This window comes from Eleutherodactylus coqui, chromosome 3 (genome assembly GCF_035609145.1).
Source record: "Eleutherodactylus coqui strain aEleCoq1 chromosome 3, aEleCoq1.hap1, whole genome shotgun sequence".
NCBI classification, from domain to species: Eukaryota; Metazoa; Chordata; class Amphibia; order Anura; family Eleutherodactylidae; genus Eleutherodactylus; species Eleutherodactylus coqui.
Window position 1 is genome coordinate 18,273,339 of NC_089839.1, and position 22,069 is coordinate 18,295,407.

A 22,069-nucleotide genomic window follows, 5' to 3' on the forward strand; every position below is an offset into this window, starting at 1 on the left:
CTGCGGTAATGCGTTTTAGAATATGTTATAGGGAGCTTAATCTTTTGTTACAGAGCTCAGGTACTTACTGTAAATGGATTAATACCGCTCACACTAGTCTTCATAATAACACAATATACATGGAGCTCCCCCTAGTGGTGCCTGCAGAAATAAAAAACATTCTCATTTTTTTCCCCTCTGGTTTTACATAGGATTGCAGGTCACATCTACTATATTATCTGTACTGTAAAGCATACAGACATCTTACAGTAGGAACATTACGGGCCAGTTCAGACATGCAAGGATCATGTGGTCACACAGTAATGGCCGAGTGCAACAACAGCTCTTTATTTTCTTTTTTTTTTATACAAATGTACACGGCCGCAGTTTGTGCAGAGAATTACACACAGAACACATCATGGAGGACAGTGGCTTCTGCTCTATGCTACACGTCCAGTGCGGTCGCTCCTACACAATCCTATCATACAGTCCTTACCTCTCCTGGGAACATTGCACAGAATAAGAGACCTCAGGGGAGGGACAAGAACCTCAGGGGAGGTGCTAGGACGGCAGAAATAGTGCAGTCATTTAGAGCTGTAACTTGCTAATTAGCATGTAGTGATTATATAAAACATGTGATGCTATTTCAGAACTCCAACAACTTCCAGAGCTGCAGTCACAATTCTGCCATGTTCCATCCTGTTACTTGGAATGAAGGGCGGTGCTGTCACCACCTCTTCCCTTATAATGTAGCTGGCATTGTGGGAAAAATCTGTTGCTAGACCATAAGCAGATGGGAAGTCCTGCACCGCAGCTCTAGCTGGGACCGGAATATAAAAACAAAGTAACAGCAGAACTGTACCTGCAGCTTTGGCTGTAACTGGAGTACAAGCCATAGTGTTTTAATCACTGAGCTTCTCTCAGTGTACTAAGGAGATGTGGACTGGCGTCCGTTGTTTTCTCATGATCAGACAGCAAAGATTATAATCTATGTTATTAAAGGGGCAGTAAAAATCTGTGTATCTATAATTAAAAAAGGACAATCCACTAATCACTAATATCCAGTCGATCCTGTGATTAGGGTATTAGACACCCCTCCCCCCTCATAATCAGATAATGGCCCTAAGTGGGGTCATTTATTCTTTCACAGCATTGACCAATATTAGTTGGGTATTATCGCCCACAGGGGTATTTCGCGGTCATGTTTTCTCCGCCCATACCACCAGCGTCCGGTCGGCGATCCCTACAATTCAATATCAAAAATTGCAATTCATACAATAAGAAATTTTTTTTACAATCCAAAAACCACAACAGAGAGAACATCCGATGTGGTAATCCTGCCCTCTGCAGCGTGCGACCATCTACAGCCCCCCCCCCACCTCCTTCATGATGGAGGACATGGCCATCAGAAACAGAAATCAGTGCCATCACTACAGCACACAGAATCACGGGATGTGCGACAGTACAGCTGCGCCAATACCCATCCAAACTCGCGAGATGCGGATGGGGCATTGCTTTTGTCCCTTTCCTTCATATAATCATGATAATGAACCTCGGGGGTGTGGTCAAGGTTTTCAGTCAACCAATCAGAAAGCGACAATCCAGGAGTAGAGAACTTTAGCTGGTCGGTTACACATTTGGAGAGGGGTTCGGCTTAGTGTTGGGTGTGGTTTGAGATGAAACGGCGGCATAAAGTTGGGCAACATACATATTAAATACAAGTCCTGGATCCAGACGCGGCTCCGCCCAGCGCACCCGTGCAGGGTTACCGTCTTACACCATTGTAGTTAAAATACAACAGGAGTCCCACGGCGGAGGGGGCAGCCACTCAGCATAGGGTCACCAGGGCCAAGTCAGTGCAAAGGAGTTGGAGTCTCTGGAGATTAACCCCTCCCAGGGTAGAGTGTTCCTGGAGGCGGAGCATGTTCTGTACAAGGTATTAGGAGGAGTCCAGCTCTGGCAGGGATGGGGGAGGTTTAGTGTCACCATAGATTGGAGAGAAGGGGGCTGGCACAGCAAGATAAGAGGGAGGCAAGATGGGCAGCACGCACAGGGGGTGCAAAAGTATTAGTATACTACCCTGCTGCAGGAAAAAAAAAAACATGCAATAATACTAACAAATGTACATGACCTATACAGCAGCCACACCCAGCTACACGCCAACACATGCACCGACACACTGCACCAGCAGCACTGCTGCATATACACTCGTACAGCGTACGACCACAACCACACCACTGAACACACGCATCCGCTATACTGGCCCTATTACACCGCACCGTCTGCAGCATAACCCCCGACACAGCAGTGTAAAGTCCTCGGCGCCCCTGTGCTTGGTACCTACCCCCCCTCCCACACCATGTGCTGTGCCGCCCTCCCCTCCCCCATGTGCCACCCCCATCCGCTCGGAACAGCAGTAGTTTTCCACAGAACATAGAGCAGACACGGCGCGAGTGCACGGATGTAGCGAACACAGAACATATAGACAGCAGGCAGCGTCTGTGCACACATGAAGTTCTAGGGGCAGTGGCAGACCAGCAATGTCAGTCTAGGGGGTGCACGCTGCTGCCAGCTCCCGATGCCTTATTGCCTCATCATCCAGAGGGCAGGACCCCTCCCCCTCTGGCACACAAGTCACTGGAGATGATGAAAGGTTGCAGGGTGAGTACCGGTGACTGCGCCCCTCCAGCACACTGCCGTCACTGGTGGATCTCGTTCTCGATGAGACTGTCCTCACACGACTGGAACTCTGCGTCTTGCGTGCTGTCCGCATTGATCATCTCTTCGTCCTGGGACCCCTGCTCCTCCGCATCCTCGCCGTCGCCGGCCGGTTCGCTGTCCGCAGAAGAGTCCTGAAGAACCTGAGCGATGTATTTCTGCAGGGACACAAGAGTAAAAGCAATTGAGAGACCCAAAAGTGGTGGCCGAGTTGTGCAGCCCCGATTACGGGGACGGCCTAGTCATACAACCACTTTTAGACCCTTAACACTAAAGGGCGTACATGTATGCCCTCTGCTGGTGGGGCAAGTATGGAGCAGGCCTGGAAGCTGAGCCTGCTCCATACACAGTGGGTGCCGGCTGTCTTTGACAGCTGACACTCGCCAGTAACAGCACCGATCAATGTTTACCAGAAGACCGCCGTTAACCCTTTAAATGCTATTAATGCTGACACCAGCATTTAAAATACCCCAATTGGAGTTTGGATTGCATTGGTGAGGGGAGATGCAACTTTAACTGTTATATGACCGACGCTATTCATTGGATAACGGCAATCACGTGACCAGGGACTGCTCCCCATGGCCCTCGGTCACTGCTCCAGGCTCTCGGCTATCTTTGGTGGCCAGGAGCAATGAGATTTTTAATTTTCCGGGCCCTCCCCAGCTTCTGCGCTTGCACCCGGCCTTTCAGTCCGTGGATAAAGAGCCCGTTGGGGCACAAATTTAGGGAACTTAACTTTAAAACTTTTTTACAACTTTTATTCTATCACCAAAGGAATGGGGGGGGGGGGGGGATTCGGCAGTGGGTGTGGCTAGTAAAACAACATCGGCCATTTATACCTAACCCTCATCCAGCTGGCATCACCATATTATAAAAGTGCATTGGAAAAGTCTTATGCAACGCGATAATGGCTGCTCATAGTCGAAGGCAGAAGACTCACCGCTGACTTCTGAGAAGAGGCGTTGGATGGTGGGCGGCCGTTTTGTGTCCCGTCAACAGCGTTCACTTCCGTGTGGTCGATCTGTTGCAGGACAATTAGATGGGGAATAGAAACAGCTATAATTGTAACACAGAAGAAGGAGCGCTACAGAACAACAGAATGTGGTGCCCAGACTGCCGACATCACACAGGAGGCGGCCACCATTAGTCTTACCCTGTAGTTGTGAGCACTAAGGTATTTGAAGTGTCCAAAACAGACGTGCGACAAGCAGATGACGATGGTGATCACCAGGACGACGAAGGTGAACATGGAGGTGGGCGCCACAAACCCTGCGGAACACAAGACCAGGAGTTATCTTCCCGACGCCACTCATTTTACAGGATGCCCCTCTGTATTAGGAGAAAATCCACCCCCCAAACACATGACGGGCAGCGCCAGGTCACCACAACGTCACTCCACTCACCAGTCCTGACCGTGGAAAAGAACAGCAGCCAGAAGAGGCAGAGGATGGGCGCTGCCACCACCTGACTCACCGCCCCGGAGTGGATCTTCTTGTCCAGCTTAGCAGGCAGATAGGCGTAGTACAGGTTATAGCGGTCCACCAGGTGCTTCAGTAGCATGTACATAAGACCTGCACGCCAAGAGAGTCACCACATCAGACACATGGGCCATACCAGGGAGAGGTCAGAACACCATAGGTGGTTAGCTGGTGTCCGGGGAGAGGTCGGGATGGGACGGCTCGTTAGGTGGGGATAAGAGGGGCGTCGGTACTATGGAATATGATATCCTGGTATTCACCCAAGGTGTCTGTCATGGCGGTAGGATGTATTCTGTTTGCATGTCCTGTCCAGGTAGTTTGTTTATATTTATTAATTGCCTGTTAATGTCGGAATAGGGGACACAGATCCCCTTCTGTTACTACCAAGGACACATCATCAACATGTGTGCGGTCTCCCTGTCCCCTGCTAACAAAGTTATCAATAGTCACTTCTTTCCTGAGTACATAGCGCTCAATGAGTGCAATGTACTAAGAAGTGAAAGTGGAACTGTTTCTTCCACTACTCGACCCGGCTATCGCGTCACCGCCGGGTGCCCCCTGTTACAACAGAGCTGCAGGGCCCTGGCAGACCCCGATCAGCTCTGCCAGTGACTACAGGGTCAAAAAAAAGTGTCAAATAAAAAAAAAAAAAAGGGAGGACACTGCGAATGACCCCTAGAGGTCTTATATGGCATCATGGGGCATCATAGAAAAAAGTTACAAATACTTTTTGTAAGCAGTGCTATTTTTAGTAACAAAAGTTTTAACCTTTATTAGTCCTTCCTCTCTATAAAACACCATAGACCACAATTTTGGCTGCTGGTGGGCCAAATGGGTCCATAAGCGAGTAAAATCCAGGCAGCTGACCTGCCTTGCACTAAAACATTCAGTGGAATTAAGCCAACCTCTGTGGCCGTGTCCAACGCTTAGAGCCTTTGGGTTTGTGACGGTCAAGACAGCTTATTGGGTGGCAGCTGCAGAGGGGTCAGGATGGCTCATTAGGTGGTGGCCAGAGAAGGGTCGCAATAGGATGGCTTATTAAATGGCGACCAGAGTTGGGTCAGTATGGGATTGGACAGCTCACTAGGTAGTGACCAAGGAGGAGTCCGGCTGGGGAAGCTCATAAGTGGCGACCAATTTGAGAAGATTCACTCACCGAATGGCACGATGATCGGACAGGTGATGCTGTAGGTCATCACCACAGTGAATATACACATCATCCAGGCGTAGGCCGCGCCAAACTGAAACTCATAAGCCTGGTGCTGTTGGTGAGAAGTATGAAGCGCAAGTTATACTATGCAACAGTGACTGATCACATGACCAGAAACAAACCGGATAAGTGTTCTGCTGTTACTCACCCGTTTGACGTTTTTGCGCTCTGCAGCAGAACGTGCCAGACACAAGCGTATCATGTACATCAACAGACCCGGAATACGGAGCAAGTCCATGGCGTTACCAATGAAGGCCGAGGCAATGACATAATTTACGAAGAAGGCTCCATTATCCGGGAGGAACACACACCTGAACGAGACAGACGGGAAATACTGCCATGACTGCGTATATATCAAACACAATGGCAGAGACCCTGTATACAGCACACAAGGTAATCTGCACTCTGCATCTGATCCATGCTTTATGTCCAGCAGGGGGCAGCAGGACAGGAGCAAATGCCGTGCAACTCCATAGTGGACAGAGCAATGTGCTGCACCGATTAGGTGTCCCCAGCAGCAGTGAAGAGGGGAAGGGGCATCCTCTTACAGATCTTCTAAGGGTCAGGACCCCATGGTAACCCCCACTGATCACAGCGGTTACTTACTCAAACCTTATAGTCGCTTCTGCCAAAAACTTCTGATCAAAGAGCCAGCGGAAGAACAAGTCCAGGCTAAATAGTAGACAGAGAGAGAAGGACAAGGGTTACCAAAAGCTGTAGGAAGGGGGGACAAGATGGAGGTGAGAGAACCGCAGGAGCCGTGAATCACCTGCTGAGTCCTAGTGATGGCAGCAGCAGCACCATGAAGATGAGGAAGGTGTAACACTTGTGCATCGTCGTCCGGTTCTCACCCGACCTGTAATGACAGAAGCAGTGAACTGACTGGCAATGGATGCCACTCGCAGAGCGGGCATGGACAACATGAGCCTGTGGCTACACGCTGCGAGGCGCCTCTGTGGGGGCGGCTACTCATACTATACTGTATGTGACAGATCAATGCATGTATATAGGGCAGCGGAGTGCGGCACACCACCCTAAAGGAGGTGACACCTGCTGGTCTGTCCTTTCACTTCCTCTGCCCTTGCACCTTCACCCTGAAACACGAAGTGAGCTCCGTACCTCGTCCAGTGCGCCTCGAAGAAAGCGGAGTAATAGACAATGGTCGGGAGGAGTGCGGAGAAGGCCCACAGTAACAAGGTGGGGAAGAACTGAGTGATGATGGGGTTCTGCAGAAAAGAAGAGAGAACTGTAGTCATGTGATTGATGCCAGAAGTCGGACGCTGCCTGCATGGGGGTTTTGCACTCTCACACAGGACACCGAGAGGGGTTGCACGGTTTTAAAGGACACAATGAAGTTGCAGTCTCTTACAGGACACAAGGGGGTCTTGCACTCTTTCACAGAACACCGAAGGGGTTTTGCACACTCATACAAGACACAAGGAAGTTGCAGTCGCTTACAGGACACTGATGGGGTATTGCACTCTCTTATGAGACACCAAGAGGGTTTTCCACTCTAACATGACTGTTACCCAGGTAGTTGCCCCTTGTTCAAACTCACATTTAGATACTCCACAGGTTTGGTAACATTAAACTTGTCCATGGTGGTGATGATGATGGCTGGAGTGGTGAGGAAGAAGAGGAGAAGGAAGAGGATGACATTGATAATCAGGCAGCGGATCCACCAGACGAAGCCACGGGTGGAGAGATGCTCCCTGTGAAGAAGGACACGTCAACATCACAGTACTTGACCCGCTCACCCACAAAATGTCCTGATAATCACTCTGCACTGGCATCAATACTAGGTATCAGGATCGGCCTTGTACAAGGACGACATGTTCCCGGCACTAGATGTTACCACACGGTCCTGTACATGGATCACGTGTTCCTGGTACTAGATGTTACCGCCCGGCCCTGTACATGGATCACGTGTTCCTGGTACTAGAGGTTACCGCCCGGCCCTGTACATGGATCACGTCTTCCCGGCGCTAGATGTTACCGCCCGGCCCTGTACATGGATCACGTCTTCCCGGCGCTAGATGTTACTACAGCTAGTAACAAACTACCTCTACAAGCGGGGAGGGGGAGTTTGCTCCCTCTGCTCCCCAAAGTAGGACTACGGGACGGCAATTAGTGGTCCTGCATCCAAAAGGTGCCTGTCCTAAACAGTTTTCTTTAACGCTTTAGTTACCTGCCAGGCACAGACTGAGCTGAATAAGTCTATATCCACCGCAGCTCTGGAAGCCTTCGCTAAACCCCAAGCAGCCACTTAAAGGGACGCTCCGGTCCAGAGTCAAAATTTTGCTCTGGAAATGGAGGGAAGAATTCTATTATATTAGCTGCTGTTGGTCTTCTGATTCGCTGGTTCCAAGTCTCGAGTTCAATCGTTTAAGATGCCCAATGTAACATTCAGACTACCTAATCCCCACAGTGTAATGGTACAGTTAGTGCATTGGCAGTCTATACCTGCTCTCCGATTGGCCAGCGCTTTTCACGTGACCAGCGCTGGTCAAATCAGAGAGCAGTGCATTAGGTAGTTCAAAGCACAAAAAGATCACAGCTGCCATCTTGGATGCCCAAAACCAGCAGATCAGAAGTACAATGGCAGAGAAGACCGACAGCAGGTAGTATACCCCTTCCCAGTTTTTCCCAGGACCAGAAGGTCACTTTAAATGGCCAAGACTGGAGCTACTGTAATTGCGACAGCCGCGGGGCACGACGTGGGCTCTGCTTCCTAGTTGTCCTGGGCCTACATGAACATGGTACCCGGTTACCTGCTGCAAGCCCTGAAGCCCTGCCATACTTACCAGTAGATGTTCTGGGGGTCGGGGGCGTAGGTGACAGTCCAGTTCTCGACGTGCAGAGTGTCGCTGCAGGAGGAGTATGTGGGTTCCCCCCGACAGCTGCAGCCGTGACATTTACAAGCATTAAAATCCTTGAGGATCCTGCAAGAAGAAAAAGAACCATATTTATAGATTACAGACCATAATACATGGAGGCCCAGGGGCACGAAGAACGTCATAACCTGGTACATGGACCAAGTGGGTGACAGGTACTGAATGGTGGGTCATGGGGTGGGGAAACCCTCAAGGATAAGGAGGTCACATTAGGGGTGTCTTCACTGTTGGCTGCAGGGTCAGACACAGAGCGGGGAAGGGGGTCACTATGTCCTCCTAGGTGGGACCCTCATCATACAGTGGACTTACAAGGCAGTGACGGCTTCATTGTGGAAGGTGACAAACGCCATCCCCAGGGGCTTCTCATTGACCTTTTCCTTCTCCTTCTTGTATTCTTCCTTCAGACGCTGCTCCAGTTTTGTGTAGTACTCCGTGGCCTCCACCTTCATGAACAGCAGAGGTGACAATGGTTCATGAAGACGGCACTAAACGACTAACACCCTCGTAAGTACTAAGGGCAACCCGCCAGTGTTGCAGTGGAGTGCTGGCACAGTCACGTGTCCCACAGTGATTGGTCTACTACTCTACCCATCGTCTGTCCTCACCTCCTCGCAGCCTTTGATCGTGCAGCAGCACAGATGCCCGCAGGGTTTGGGGTTGATGAAGGATGTTTTGTTCTCCCTGGTCTTCAGGTGAGTAAAGTACAAGCGGCCGCGCTCAGCCTTCTTCCTGCGGAGAGCGGAAAGTAAAAGAAACTGGAGCTCAGCGCGGAGCAGAAGAAACATAGGGGCAACATCAATCACCAATATGGGGGATGATGCCCGCCTTACTACAATTCTATGGGAACCCAGTTTTAACCTCCTGGCACGCTCACTCCACTGATTCCATATCTGCCACACGTGTTCAGTAAATACAACTCCTCCGCTCCACAGCCCTCCTGGTGACGAAGGGCGACTAGCGATCAGCGGACTTGGGATAAGTGATAGACTTTATCGGTGGGCAACCACCTTCAAACGGGATCCATCACAAATCCAGACCGCGTCACGTGTCCAGCTTACTACTGACTCATTTGGCGACGCTGCGTCCTGATTGGCCGACTACTTTGGATGGGCAGCAGACCCTCTCAGGTTCATTCTCTCTTGTCCTTACCTCTCTGTATCCAGGAACATCAGTCTGGCCACATCATAACACGTCCGAGCCTCCAGGACGGTGCAGTTGGTGTACGCCTCTCTACCAGAGACAGGAGGGACAAGGACACCATTATACCACACTCCATCACAACAGAGACTGCCCCCACAACTCCAGGACCCACATCACACGATAGGACCCTCTCACACACCCCGAGACGCTCTGAGATAGAACTCATCAAGTGATGGGAGACCACCCGAGAGAGAACTCATCACAAAAGAAAGTCTGTCCCCCAACCCAGAAACCCCATCATGAAAGTGACCACCCAGCGATCTTGAGAACCCATGATGCAAGAAAGCGCTCTCCCACCCAAAGACCTCTAACACATAAGGACCACCCCAGATCCAGAGACCCCAATAGACAAAGACCACCCCCTGACCCAGAGACCCCACGTCAGACTCCAACTTACTCAAAATGTTTCTTGATCTTCTCCGATTCTGCATACTTGGATATTCCGTTAATGAAGAGCGTGCGTTTCACCTGTACGTGAGAGACGCTTATAAGAGTCACTCGGTAGTAACAAGGGGTCAGAAAACAAGGGGCAGGTGGGCAGTCGTGGAGGAGCACAGGATGGGAACATACACAGATGATTCTACCCAAGCAATCCCTTCCGGCACAAGTTATGTAACCGTGTATCGCGACTCCAACATGTGGAGCTCCGAATGCTGCAGGACCGTTACATGGCCGCTGTATTTATGACTCCGGACATGGGCAAGTATCGTAAAGCACGGTGCCACCCTGGCATCATAAACAGTATCGCATCCCACCCAACATAGATGCATAATATATGGGCTGAGGGGTTAGTGTGACATTCATGTCTAAGGGGGCGTCTGCTCCTAGGACTCCCCCCTCTAATGTGGATGGGACGGCGTTTCACGGGACGAGTCACCTGAGCTTGCGCAGGTGAGGTCCTGCAAAGGCCCTAATACATATTAATCCAGGGCTGGATGACACCCCAATTACCGCAGCACACCCAGCTTTAGGAACTATGCAGGCATCTATGAAATAAGTGGGGGGACCTCCCTCTCGCCCCGTGTGTTGGTGTAAGGACACCCCCGCCCTAGCACAATCGGTATCACAAGAGCAGAACAGTCGGAGCAGACGAGTCACATTACCAGGTCGTCCTCCTTGTAGCGCATCTTGGACGTGTGGCGCCTCATGCTGTAAACGGTGAGTAGCAGGTAGAGGAAAGCGAAGGTGGTGTGCAGCCAGAGCAGATTAGTCCTGAGAGGAGAGAGGCACGGGTCACGGCCACGTAAGTCAGAGGTCACACGATGGGCGCAAAAGTATTTACACACAGACACACGGACGACAATGCGAAAGTATCAGTGGACGCACACGACGGACGGCTGAGCAACAGTATTAAAATACAGGCATGGGATCGATGGCGGTGCAGAAGTGTTAACATACAGATATGTTAGTCCAGTGTAGGACAGAAGGCAAAACACACGTGTAGATGTAACGGATGACATGACCCTCACCTGGCGTTCAGGTTGGCGATTGTCGTCCTCCCAAAACTGTAGGCATTGTTTTCTGTGTTAGGGGAAATCAGAAACGAGAGGTCAGAAATGTAGAGAATTCATAGAAGAAAGAATTCAACCCCCCCTCAGCCACAGAAGAGGTGCCATCACCCTCTATACTCACTACTAAAGTTTCAAACACATTAGTTCTTCCCAATGGTGGAGGTGGCATGGCCCCGTAGCCTCACCATCACCCTGGAGGAGGTGGTATGGCCCTGTATCCTAACTTCCCAGTGGAGATGGTATGGCCTCGTATCCTCAGTATCCCTCCAGTGGAGATGGTATGGCCTCGTATCCTCAGTATCCCTCCAGTGGAGATGGTATGGCCTCGTATCCTCAGTATCCCTCCAGTAGAGGTGATATGGCCTGTATCCTCAGTATCCCTCCAGTAGAGGTGATATGGCCTGTATCCTCAGTATCCCTCCAGTAGAGGTGATATGGCCTGTATCCTCAGTATCCCTCCAGTAGAGGTGATATGGCCTGTATCCTCAGTATCCCTCCAGTAGAGGTGATATGGCCTGTATCCTCAGTATCCCTCCAGTAGAGGTGATATGGCCTGTATCCTCAGTATCCCTCCAGTAGAGGTGATATGGCCTGTATCCTCAGTATCCCTCCAGTAGAGGTGATATGGCCTGTATCCTCAGTATCCCTCCAGTAGAGGCGATATGGCCTGTATCCTCAGTATCCCTCCAGTAGAGGCGATATGGCCTGTATCCTCACTATCCTTCTGGTGAAGGTGGTATGGCTCTGTATCCTAGTTATTCCTCCAGTGGAAGTGGTTGAGCCTTGTATTCTTACTATCCCTGTTGTGGTGTGGGCTGTATCCTAAAGCCCCATTTACACGCAAAGACAATCTTTCCAAACTACGAAAGATTGACAGTCTAAGTGATCGTTTTGCATAAAGTGTTAATGGACACCAATGTCCATCAACACTTTATTAGCTTCATTTGTGTGTAAATGAGCCTCCAGGAGCTGTTTGCAGAGCACAGCAGGTAGTCTGAGCTTTGCAATCAGCTTCATTGTTCTCGCAAGGGCTGTCTGCATGAATACAATGTAATCAGCTGCTCCTGTTGATAACAAACACAGCGTGCTGTCTGTGTTATCAACTCTCTGGCTGAACTATGGATTTTAAGCTCACTTTAAAATCGTTGTTCAGCCAAAGAGTGAACTATGGGAGCATTTACACACAACGATTATTGTTCATATGCCATAGTCTAAATGATAATGGTTGCGTGTAAATGGGGCTTTACTTTACCCCTGGTGGAGACTGCATGACGAGGTATCCTCACTATCCCTCTGCCAGGAGTGGTACTGCCCTGTATCCCCACTATCCCTCTGCCAGGAATGGTACTGCCCTGTACCCCCACTATCCCTCTGCCAGGAGTGGTACTGCCCTGTACCCCCACTATCCCTCTGCCAGGAGTGGTACTGCCCTGTACCCCCACTATCCCTCTGCCAGGAGTGGTACTGCCCTGTACCCCCACTATCCCTCTGCCAGGAGTGGTACTGCCCTGTACCCCCACTATCCCTCTGCCAGGAGTGGTACTGCCCTGTACCCCCACTATCCCTCTGCCAGGAGTGGTACTGCCCTGTACCCCCACTATCCCTCTGCCAGGAGTGGTACTGCCCTGTACCCCCACTATCCCTCTGCCAGGAGTGGTACTGCCCTGTACCCCCAATATCCCTCCGGTGAAGGTCATAGAAGTCTCTTATACCTCACTTGTCATGCACATACGCCAACAACTCAGAAAACAGCCTCATATTTCGTTTTATACAATTCCTCACCCAGAAGGTCTCCTGAGAAGTTGACCGGAAGAACGATGCCAACAGATAGGACTCCGACCACCACCAACAGACCGATGATGTGCCGCTGGAAGGACAGGTAGTGGACAGCGTCTGCGCCGCACTTTTCCCGGATCTCATCGTCCCTACATGAGACATCCAAATGAATAGACCCCCAGAGGTGAGACCCCCACCTGTCACAGTTATCATATCCTGTAGCCAGGAAAAGACCCTTTAAAGTGGTATTCCAGGACTTTAATTATTCATGACCCGTCAATAGTGGATCGGTGGAGGCATCCCCAGCGATCAGCTCATCGTCCGGCCCGCTGTCAGTGGGAGTGAAGCTGTTACACTTTCGGCCTTGACCACCGATGATGTCCGGCCCACTACTCTGACATTGGGCTGGACGATCAGCTGATCTGTGGGGATCCCGGGCAGCGGACCCCCGTCGATCAGCTACTGATAACTTATCCTGAGGGTAGGTCATCATCAATAAAGGTTTCACAATACCCCTTTAAGGGGTTGTAGTGCTCGTCTCGTGGTTGGCGCTCAGATTTCCTGCAGCCCCCCCGGCGTCCTTTCAGTTTGGCGCCCCTCCCCCGGTAGCAGGTGTGTAATCTGAAGATTATTAGGGTATTACAGTGGAGAACTCACTTGATCCTGAAGATTGCCGTCAGCCAGGAACAGAATCCCTGCAGAGATTACAAGACATCACGTTACCGCCCGGGACATTATATATATGGTCTATATACCGAGAGGCCGGTCATCGGCGCGGGACTAGCCGGACTTTCTGCGATTTTTAGCTCCCACGTTCCCCCATGAAGCCTTCTTTTTATCGTATAGCAAAGCACAAACTTGCGATTTTTGTACGATCCGTTTTTTAAAATTAGAAAGTCCTATTGAAATTGCGGTAAACTCGCGATCGGCGGTAATGTTTAAGCGAGAAAAAGCGGAGCCGATGCTCAAAAATTGCGGGAAAAAAAGATTTTCTCATGGCAAAAATCGCGATCGCCAGTGTGAAGGAGCCCAAGAGAAATAGAAAGGCGGGACTCCAGCGGACAAAAGAGTGCAAAACTTGTGTCAGTGAGCAGCGGAAAAACATCTCCTGGTCAGATGGATGCAGGTTTCTGTTGCTGATGGGAGGTCAGAATTTGGCGCAAGCAGCATGAATCGATGACCCCCTGCTGTCAGCTGGTCAGAACATGTCAGCACTGCCATCTAATCTGCGGCTACTTCAAGAAGCTTCCTGTCCGCAGGGGCCGATATTCCCACGGAACGATGTCATCACCTTGTGGGATCCACACCATAATAAATTGCTGCAGTTCTGAAGTCCAAATGAGTCCAACGCTACTCGATGGGGGTCTCTAATATAAAGGCCATTCAGTGTATATATGGTCTATATACCGAGACCCCACTATGCAAGATAACGCCGTATCTGACCACGGACCCCAATACAGAAAGGCTCTGAACAATACAGGAGGGCTGCCGGTCCTCAGGGTCTGCAGGGCTCCAACAACATGGCGTCTAGGGAAGTCATAAGTCTTCACTGCTGGGGGTCTGCGGGCGTTACCCTCCAGGGGTCACCCGAGTTGGGAGAGATATTCACGCCGTCTCCTGTAAATAAACCTCAAAGAGACGTTCTGCAACTGACCACCATGATTTATGGGGAAACTTCTGAAATGTGTTTGTTGCCCCTAGCAACCAATCACAAAGCAGCTTCCATTTCTGAAACTGCTGTGGTAAAATGAAAGCTAAAATCCGATTAGTTGCTAGGGGCAACAGGCAGGATTTCTCCCAGACCGTATTTTTCCATTCTTCATCATTTTCACGATTTGGGCCTCATTTTTCAAGAGAAACTGTACGTTGCCCCTAGCAACCAATCACAATGCAGCTTCCATTTTACCTCAGCTTCTCTTATAGACCGCCCTGATAGACGAGGCCCTCAGAGTCTGCTTGCTGTCAGTGAAAGGGAACATTCTTGTATACACCATGGGCTGTAATCGTGATTCTCACAGCTAAGGGTTTGTTACAGTTGCATCGAGTCTAGACTGTCAGGTAAGCAGGCCGGACGGCGGACTAGAGGTGCGCTTAGATGGAACGATCATCATTCCAAAAGTCGTTCAAGCGGACAATAATCGTTCCGTTTAAAAGCGAGCCAACAACACGCGAGATTTGTGCGCTGCTAGTTAAAATCAGCTAACAAAAAAAAGTCGCCGTCACGTAGGGAAACGCTAAAGTTTACGATTCCCATTGATGATTTGATGACATCACAAGCTTGTTCGCTCGGACAGATGAGAATCGCAAGGTGGTTCGTAGGTGTAAAAAAAAGCGCAAGCCGGTGTCGCGCAGCGGTGTTGAGTATTTGCACGCATCGGCGTGGTTTACTGTACTTTTTGCACTCACAATAGGCAGTGAATAGAATCCACTGATTTCAATGGGCTCGTTCACGTAAGCGTATTTCGCACGAGCATTTCAGTCACGCAAAAAATTCCCCAGCGCACAAATGCGCATGTAAACCACGCTGACACCCGAGTGACACCGGCCTCAGGCACCCAACAGCCATCCAAATGATTACTGCTCCTAGGTCTTCAATTCTGACAGCGGCATTTAACTTCCCTGAACAATGATCGAAGGGGCCTGCACGCGGACCCCCCCCCCCAGCGGTGAGATCGGGGGAGCCGTGCAGGTGTCATGGCAGCCAGGGGCCTTCTGAAAGGCCCCAGAGCTGCCTTAGCAGACTGCCTATCAAGCCATCCTCGTGGGGTGCCTTGATAGACTGCCTGTCAAAAAGCAGTATGACATAATACTATAGTATTACGTCATACTGCATCGCATGTTGTAGTTAAAAAGAAAAAAAAAGAAAGAAGGGGGCAATCAGCATTCAGCGGCAGGTGCGCACCTCCCTGCAAAGATGTTTGCTAATAGTTGAAACACGGCTATTACCTGTTTACCCCGGGGCCATAATCAATCAACCAGCGACTATTTTTAGGTAGGCCGAACCAAAGTGACTAGCAACTAGTGAACGAATTCCCGCCGGTTGGTGGGAGTGTTCAGGGGCGTAACTATAGAGTGTGCAGGGGATGCGGTTGCACCCGGGCCCCGGAGCCTTAGGGGGCCCATAAGGTCTCTCTTCTTCATATAGGGAGCCCAGTACTATGAGTAAAGCATTATAGTTAGAGATGAGCGAGTAGTGCCTTATTCGAGTACCTGCTTGCTCATCTCTAAAGATTCGGGTGCCGGCGCGGGGCGGGGAGCAATGGAGGGGAAATCTCACTCTCTTCCCCTGCAACTCACCGCTCTCCCCCGCCGGCAGCCGAATCTTTAGAGAAAAGCGGGCAAGTACTCGCATAAGGCACTACTCGCTCATCTCTAATTATAGCTGGGGGCCCCGTTACAAGTTGTGCATCGGGGCCTGGGAGCTTCAAGTTACGCCTCTGGGCGTGTTTACACGGAACAACCGCCACTCACATGCCCTCTACTGAGCGACTTTTCAGCTGTCCTGCGTAACGCTGCCCCATCGCAGAAGTATCCACGCCCTGCCCATCAGTGGGACTGAGTGCCCATGCCCAGGTCCCCGTACTCACATTATCTCTTTGGTCGAAGTCCACGGAGCTGGAAACGGAGGTCAGGCGCTCGTAGCGGTCATGGCTGTCGGAATGCATCGCCGAGGCCACACTACGGGGGGAGAGAAGACCACTTTATACTCAGGAAGGGATGGCTCATTCGCCAGAGGTCAGAAGAGACGTCAGCTGCAGAAAGGGTTAATCATCACTCAGAAGAGGAGGAGATACCTGTCTCATGCAGGAGGAGGAAGCACTCGGCCCAACCAAACCCGAGACCACCCGAGGTCTGTGAGACTGATCGCCCTGTGACTCTCCCCTCCGTGGTTGTGGAACTACAACCCCCAGCATCTACTGGGGAGAGCCACAGGCTGCGGACTGGTCTGCAGAGTTGAGAAAATGGGCCGAGTGCTTCGAGAGACACCTCCAGAGTGAGGAAGAGAGAGAGCTGCATGCAATGAGACTGTTAGGGAGGAGAAGAGCAGCCGCAGTGATTTCACCCTGTTATTAGAGAGCACACACAACACACGGAGGACATACTATTCCCGCTCCTCCTCCTGGACCCTCCGCCGGCGCCGCTGCCTGGAGGGGAGGGAGAAAAACACCAGACACTGATTACAGGGGGCTCCAACACCACTGTGTAGGTAGGAATGCGCCCCCTAGTGGACATTATAAGACAAGTCACCGAGGTGTCACGTGAACATAAATGAGGGTGTAATCCCCTATAGCACTGGCCTCAGCTGCTGCAGAACGTTTTGAATGAGGGAGATTCCTCTCAACTACAGAATGATTTTGAACTCATTCACCCTTTTTAAAATGAGGTCCCGCAGCAGCTGAGGCACGCCACGGGCCCTGCAGTAGCCGAGGCACGCCACGAGGCCCCGCAGCAGCTGGGGCACATTACGCTGCATATGTACATGTCAGCTGCTGGAGAGAAAGTTCCTGCGCAGCTTTATCTGTAACGGTTTCTGTAGGAAGAGATAAGCAGTGTTAGGTGGAGCCGCTGATCTCCATCGGACAGGATACAAATAATATTCACATACAAGACGGGGACATTTTCATCGACCTGTGAAGTAAGAACGTACGAGGAAAGAGAGGATTATGGATGTGCAGCAACAACACAGAAGCTTCATAGTAGTTCACAGACATAGTAGTTCACAGAGCACTCCTTGCGCCTACTGCGACCAACGCGGGCCCGCTCCCCCCCATACTGCGACCAACGCGGCCCCCCCCCCACTGCGACCAACGCGGCCCCCCCCCCCACTGCGACCAACGCGGCCCCCCCCCCCCACTGCGACCAACGCGGCCCCCCCCCCCCCACTGCGACCAACGCGGCCCCCCCCCCACTGCGACCAACGCGGCCCCCCCCCCACTGCGACCAACGCGGGCCCCCCCCCCACTGCGACCAACGCGGGCCCGCCCCCCCCACTGTGACCAACGCGGGCCCCCCCCCCACTGCGACCAACGCGGGCCCCCCCCCCACTGCGACCAACGCGGGCCCGCCCCCCCCCCACTGCGACCAACGCGCCCCCCCCCACTGCGACCAACGCGGGCCCGCCCCCCCCCATACTGCGACCAACGCGGGCCCGCCCCTCCCATACTGCGACCAACGCGCCCCCCCCCCCCCATACTGCGACCAACGCGGGCCCGCCCCCCCCATACTGCGACCAACGCGGGCCCGCCCCCCCATACTGCGACCAACGCGGGCCCGCCCCCCCCCATACTGCGACCAACGCGGGCCCGCCCCCCCCCATACTGCGACCAACCGCGGGCCCGCCCCCCCCATACTGCGACCAACGCGGGCCGCCCCCCCCCATACTGCGACCAACGCGGGCCGCCCCCCCCCCCATACTGCGACCAACGCGGGCCCGCCCCCCCCATACTGCGACCAACGCGGGCCCGCCCCCCCCCATACTGCGACCAACGCGGCCCCGCCCCCCCCCCCCCCCATACTGCGACCAACGCGGCCCCGCCCCCCCCCCATACTGCGACCAACGCGGCCCCGCCCCCCCCCCCATACTTGCGACCAACGCGGGCCCGCCCCCCCCATACTGCGACCAACGCGGGCCCGCCCCCCCCCCATACTGCGACCAACGCGGGCCCGCCCCCCCCCATACTGCGACCAACGCGGGCCCGCCCCCCCCCATACTGCGACCAACGCGGGGCCCCGCCCCCCCCCCCATACTGCGACCAACGCGGGCCCGCCCCCCCCCATACTGCGACCAACGCGGGCCCGCACCCCCCATACTGCGACCAACGCGGGCCCGCACCCCCCATACTGCGACCAACGCGGGCCCGCCCCCCCCATACCTGCGACCAACGCAGGCCCGCCCCCATACTGCGACCAACGCGGGCTCGCCCCCCCATACTGCGACCAACGCGGGCCCGCCCCCCCATACTGCGACCAACAGGTTTCCTACATATTCGCGCAGGCTGTTCTCCCCAATAGCCCCCTGTGATGCATAATGTGCACCATATTAGGGCACGCGGCGTATTTTTTGCACTCGATCGAACATCGCTTGAACAAATCTGCTCATGTGAACAAACGCACTGGAATCAACGGGTTCTATTCACTGCGTATTACACCGCAAAACTGTGTGCGTAATACGCTGAATAAACCCGCTCGTGTGAATGAGGCCCAACACTGTAATAATGAAGCAACAGACCCACCTGTCAGCATCGGTGACGAGCGCCAGCCGCCCGTAGTCCCAGGCCACCTTCCTCAGGATGGAGAAGACGAACAGCAGAGCCTGGAGGACACAAAGATGGGGTGAACTCCGGATTTTAGGGGGATGACTTCTTGGGGGCCCCTTCAATATCCCGTAAATAAAGCCTAACCACTGTGTAACAGCTTCAATGCCCCTCCAAGATCTCTGCTACCTGTCAGTGACTAGGAACCAGCATTTCATACATTAAAAACCTGAAAACCGGTCCTGTCCCGATACTTCTCACAACTGAGAATTCGTGACAGTTGTATCCAGACAATCCTGTCAGGCAAACAGCAGCAGAGGAAATCCCTGTCAGTGCTAATAGTCTGTTACAATGTATCAGCGCAGGTACCATGTATCAGCCTGACGTCCAGGCTGTTATATCACAGAGGATTGTCTAGACTGGATACATTGTATCAAACCCTCAGCTGTGGGAAATACTAGTTGCGGATGGTGTTTCAGTCTGTGGTTCTCATTCATTGAGAGCAAACAGAGGTCTTGAAATGGTGAGAAAACGCCTTACGAAGTATATGAGAGGCTGCAGACGTTCAGGTGTAACGACTTTGGGACTCCTAATAGTGAATCTTGGACACCGATACCTTCATGCCCTCTTCTTAGTTCCGGGGTCTTGGTTCCCTGCCCTCACCGCACCCCACTTCCCTGACCTGGCTGTACGTACCAGAAAGCACATGAAGTCCAGAGCCAGCACGGTGGGCACTCCCCCGAACGGCAGGCCCTGTAGTACGGTGCTGCGGATGCGGGCGCTGTAGCAGTAGTCCTTGGTGGTGACATTGTTACAGGATGCTTCACTGCAGGAGCTGGTGGCGGTGGTGCCCATAGAGGCCAGGGTGCCCAGGAAGAAGGGGGTCATGGCTGCTTTAGCATTCTCCAGCCTGCAAGGAACACAAGAGATCATCAGCCTCTACTAAAAGACGGGGAGCCCAGACTGCCCCCCACTTAATATATACCCTCAGTCACTGACTACAGACCAAGTAGTGCCCGCCTCGTCACTGATAATAGACCCCAAACTACCCCATATCACCAAATATAGACCCTGCAGTGCCCCTCACATCAGGTCTCATCATCATCACTGACTACAGACCTCAAACAGTTGCCACACTGCAAAACCCCATCACTGCCCCCCAAACTGGACCCCCCCACAACTACCATAAAGTTGTACCCCATGTGCAATCTGAAAGACATATGGGTAGGAGTGATGGTCATGTGACCTCGTTACGATATATGGAGATTGGTGGGGAAGGAGTGGGGAAGGAGGAGGGGGGGGGGGTGAGAAGAGGTTAACCCTTTCCAATCCAGTCTCTGACGTCTTAAGACATTCCGATTGAAGGCTGTATAGCTCCGATGTCGGAATACGTCCGGCAGGGTATTCTTACTGTAGATTACTGGCCGCTCTGTTGTCAGGGGCCTCTCTAGCATGCCCCATACTGCAGTACTGCCTCTAGCCAGCAGATGGCGCTGTTGTACAATGGCAGAAAGAGAAAACCCCGAATCCAAAAATGGATTGCAAAGGGTTAAGCTATTTGCGTCCCCATCTTGGCAGTGCGGTTAACATGATCATCGTGGGTGTCTGAGTCACCTTCCCCCTTCTACCAGGTGATGGTTATGGCAGTGTGGCCGGGGGGCTCCGTGACACATTCACAGGCGCTGGTATCCCCAGGCAGAAAGTAGTGCCATCAGAGCAGGCCCTTTCAGCCCTGGCCAGGGGGCAGAGCCATCAGAATGAGAACCCCCCTTTCACTCCAGCTAGGAGGTGAAGCTGTCAAAGTGGCCCCTCCCACAAACCTGACTAGGTGGTGGAGCTGTAAGTGAGGCCGGCCCTCCTGGCCAAAAGGCAGAACCGTAGAAGAGACCTGCCAGCCAGGAGGCGGAGCCATCAGTGAGGTCTGTCCCCCCCCCCCCATGGCAAGGAGGCGGAGCTGTCAGAGCAGACGCCCCCTGGGCCAGACCTCTTTGTGTTGTATGGCCTGGACCCATCACGCTACTGACGTGTCACCTTGTAGGGATTTTCTCTGCTGCTGGAGAAGACTTAGGAGGATGAGGCGGAAGAAGTGCTGAGGCAGCAGGAGATAATCACCACCTCACACGACCCGGCGCCGCTTATGACGAGTGTTTATAAACATCATAAGGGGGGGGGCATGGTAGGCGCACATAGTGAGGGGGGTGAATACTTACACACACAGTGAGGGGGGGGTGAATACTTACACACACAGTGATGGGGGGGGGTGAATACTTACACACATAGTGAGGGGGGGGGTGAATACTTACACACACAGTGAGGGGGGGGGGTGAATACTTACACACATAGTGAGGGGGGGGGGTGAATACTTACACACACAGTGAGGGGGGGGGGTGAATACTTACACACATAGTGAGGGGGGGGGGGTGAATACTTACACACACAGTGAGGGGGGGTGGTGAATACTTACACACATAGTGAGGGGGGGGTGTGAATACTTACACACATAGTGAGGGGGGTGTGTGAATACTTACACACATAGTGAGGGGGGTGAATACTTACACACACAGTGAGGGGGGGGGTGAATACTTACACAGTGAGGGAGCTGCACGCCCAGACTTCACTGCCATCACACGCAGTGACATTGTGTACGTGCCGCCAATCCCCATGCACCATCTTGGCGTGCATCCTGCGACTTTTCTTGCGCACGTATGTCTCACAATTAGTGTGATTGGCAGCATGGCATCCTACGGCCGATTGGTCCAGCCTATGCCACGAGCGGAATACACTGTGACCATAGGGCTGTGTGCGCCCGGCCACATGCAGGTTCAGTATAATATTGGCCCCTTATTACTGATCATGCAGGAGCCCCGGGTGTATCGTATAACGGTCCGCTCTTCACTATCCTTCTGTATGTACAATAATGCGAGGTTTCTATATTTCCATTTTTATGCATTTTGCAGTTTCTCTCTTTATTGGTTATTTAGGCTTTCTGTACGTGGAGAGCGCTGACATTACGAATAGTTTGCTGTCCCGCTACCAACAATAGACTCTG

General features: G+C 52.5%; 1 protein-coding gene across 2 annotated transcripts in view; it reads right to left on the reverse strand.

Moving 5' to 3' along the window:
- Positions 1 to 305: 305 nt before the first annotated feature.
- TMEM63B (transmembrane protein 63B) overlaps positions 306 to 22,069 on the reverse strand; it is a 32,296-nt gene continuing 10,532 nt past the window's right edge. Inside the window, exons 2-24 of one of the 2 annotated variants that reach the window (XM_066595231.1) lie at positions 19,717 to 19,930; positions 19,000 to 19,079; positions 16,870 to 16,911; positions 16,354 to 16,444; positions 13,424 to 13,461; positions 12,773 to 12,915; positions 10,949 to 11,000; positions 10,583 to 10,691; positions 9,877 to 9,947; positions 9,429 to 9,509; positions 8,885 to 9,008; positions 8,589 to 8,722; positions 8,190 to 8,327; positions 6,944 to 7,097; positions 6,505 to 6,611; positions 6,155 to 6,241; positions 5,992 to 6,057; positions 5,534 to 5,696; positions 5,332 to 5,437; positions 4,101 to 4,268; positions 3,851 to 3,966; positions 3,638 to 3,718; positions 306 to 2,855 (exon numbers count right to left, since the gene is read on the reverse strand). In XM_066595231.1, the coding sequence (XP_066451328.1) occupies positions 2,679 to 2,855; positions 3,638 to 3,718; positions 3,851 to 3,966; positions 4,101 to 4,268; positions 5,332 to 5,437; positions 5,534 to 5,696; positions 5,992 to 6,057; positions 6,155 to 6,241; positions 6,505 to 6,611; positions 6,944 to 7,097; positions 8,190 to 8,327; positions 8,589 to 8,722; positions 8,885 to 9,008; positions 9,429 to 9,509; positions 9,877 to 9,947; positions 10,583 to 10,691; positions 10,949 to 11,000; positions 12,773 to 12,915; positions 13,424 to 13,461; positions 16,354 to 16,444; positions 16,870 to 16,911; positions 19,000 to 19,079; positions 19,717 to 19,908 (2,520 nt within the window). In that variant the 5' untranslated portion in view covers positions 19,909 to 19,930 and the 3' untranslated portion in view covers positions 306 to 2,678. The remainder of the gene's footprint in view (positions 2,856 to 3,637; positions 3,719 to 3,850; positions 3,967 to 4,100; positions 4,269 to 5,331; positions 5,438 to 5,533; positions 5,697 to 5,991; positions 6,058 to 6,154; positions 6,242 to 6,504; positions 6,612 to 6,943; positions 7,098 to 8,189; positions 8,328 to 8,588; positions 8,723 to 8,884; positions 9,009 to 9,428; positions 9,510 to 9,876; positions 9,948 to 10,582; positions 10,692 to 10,948; positions 11,001 to 12,772; positions 12,916 to 13,423; positions 13,462 to 16,353; positions 16,445 to 16,869; positions 16,912 to 18,999; positions 19,080 to 19,716; positions 19,931 to 22,069) is intronic. The other variant, XM_066595232.1, reaches the window with a different exon arrangement.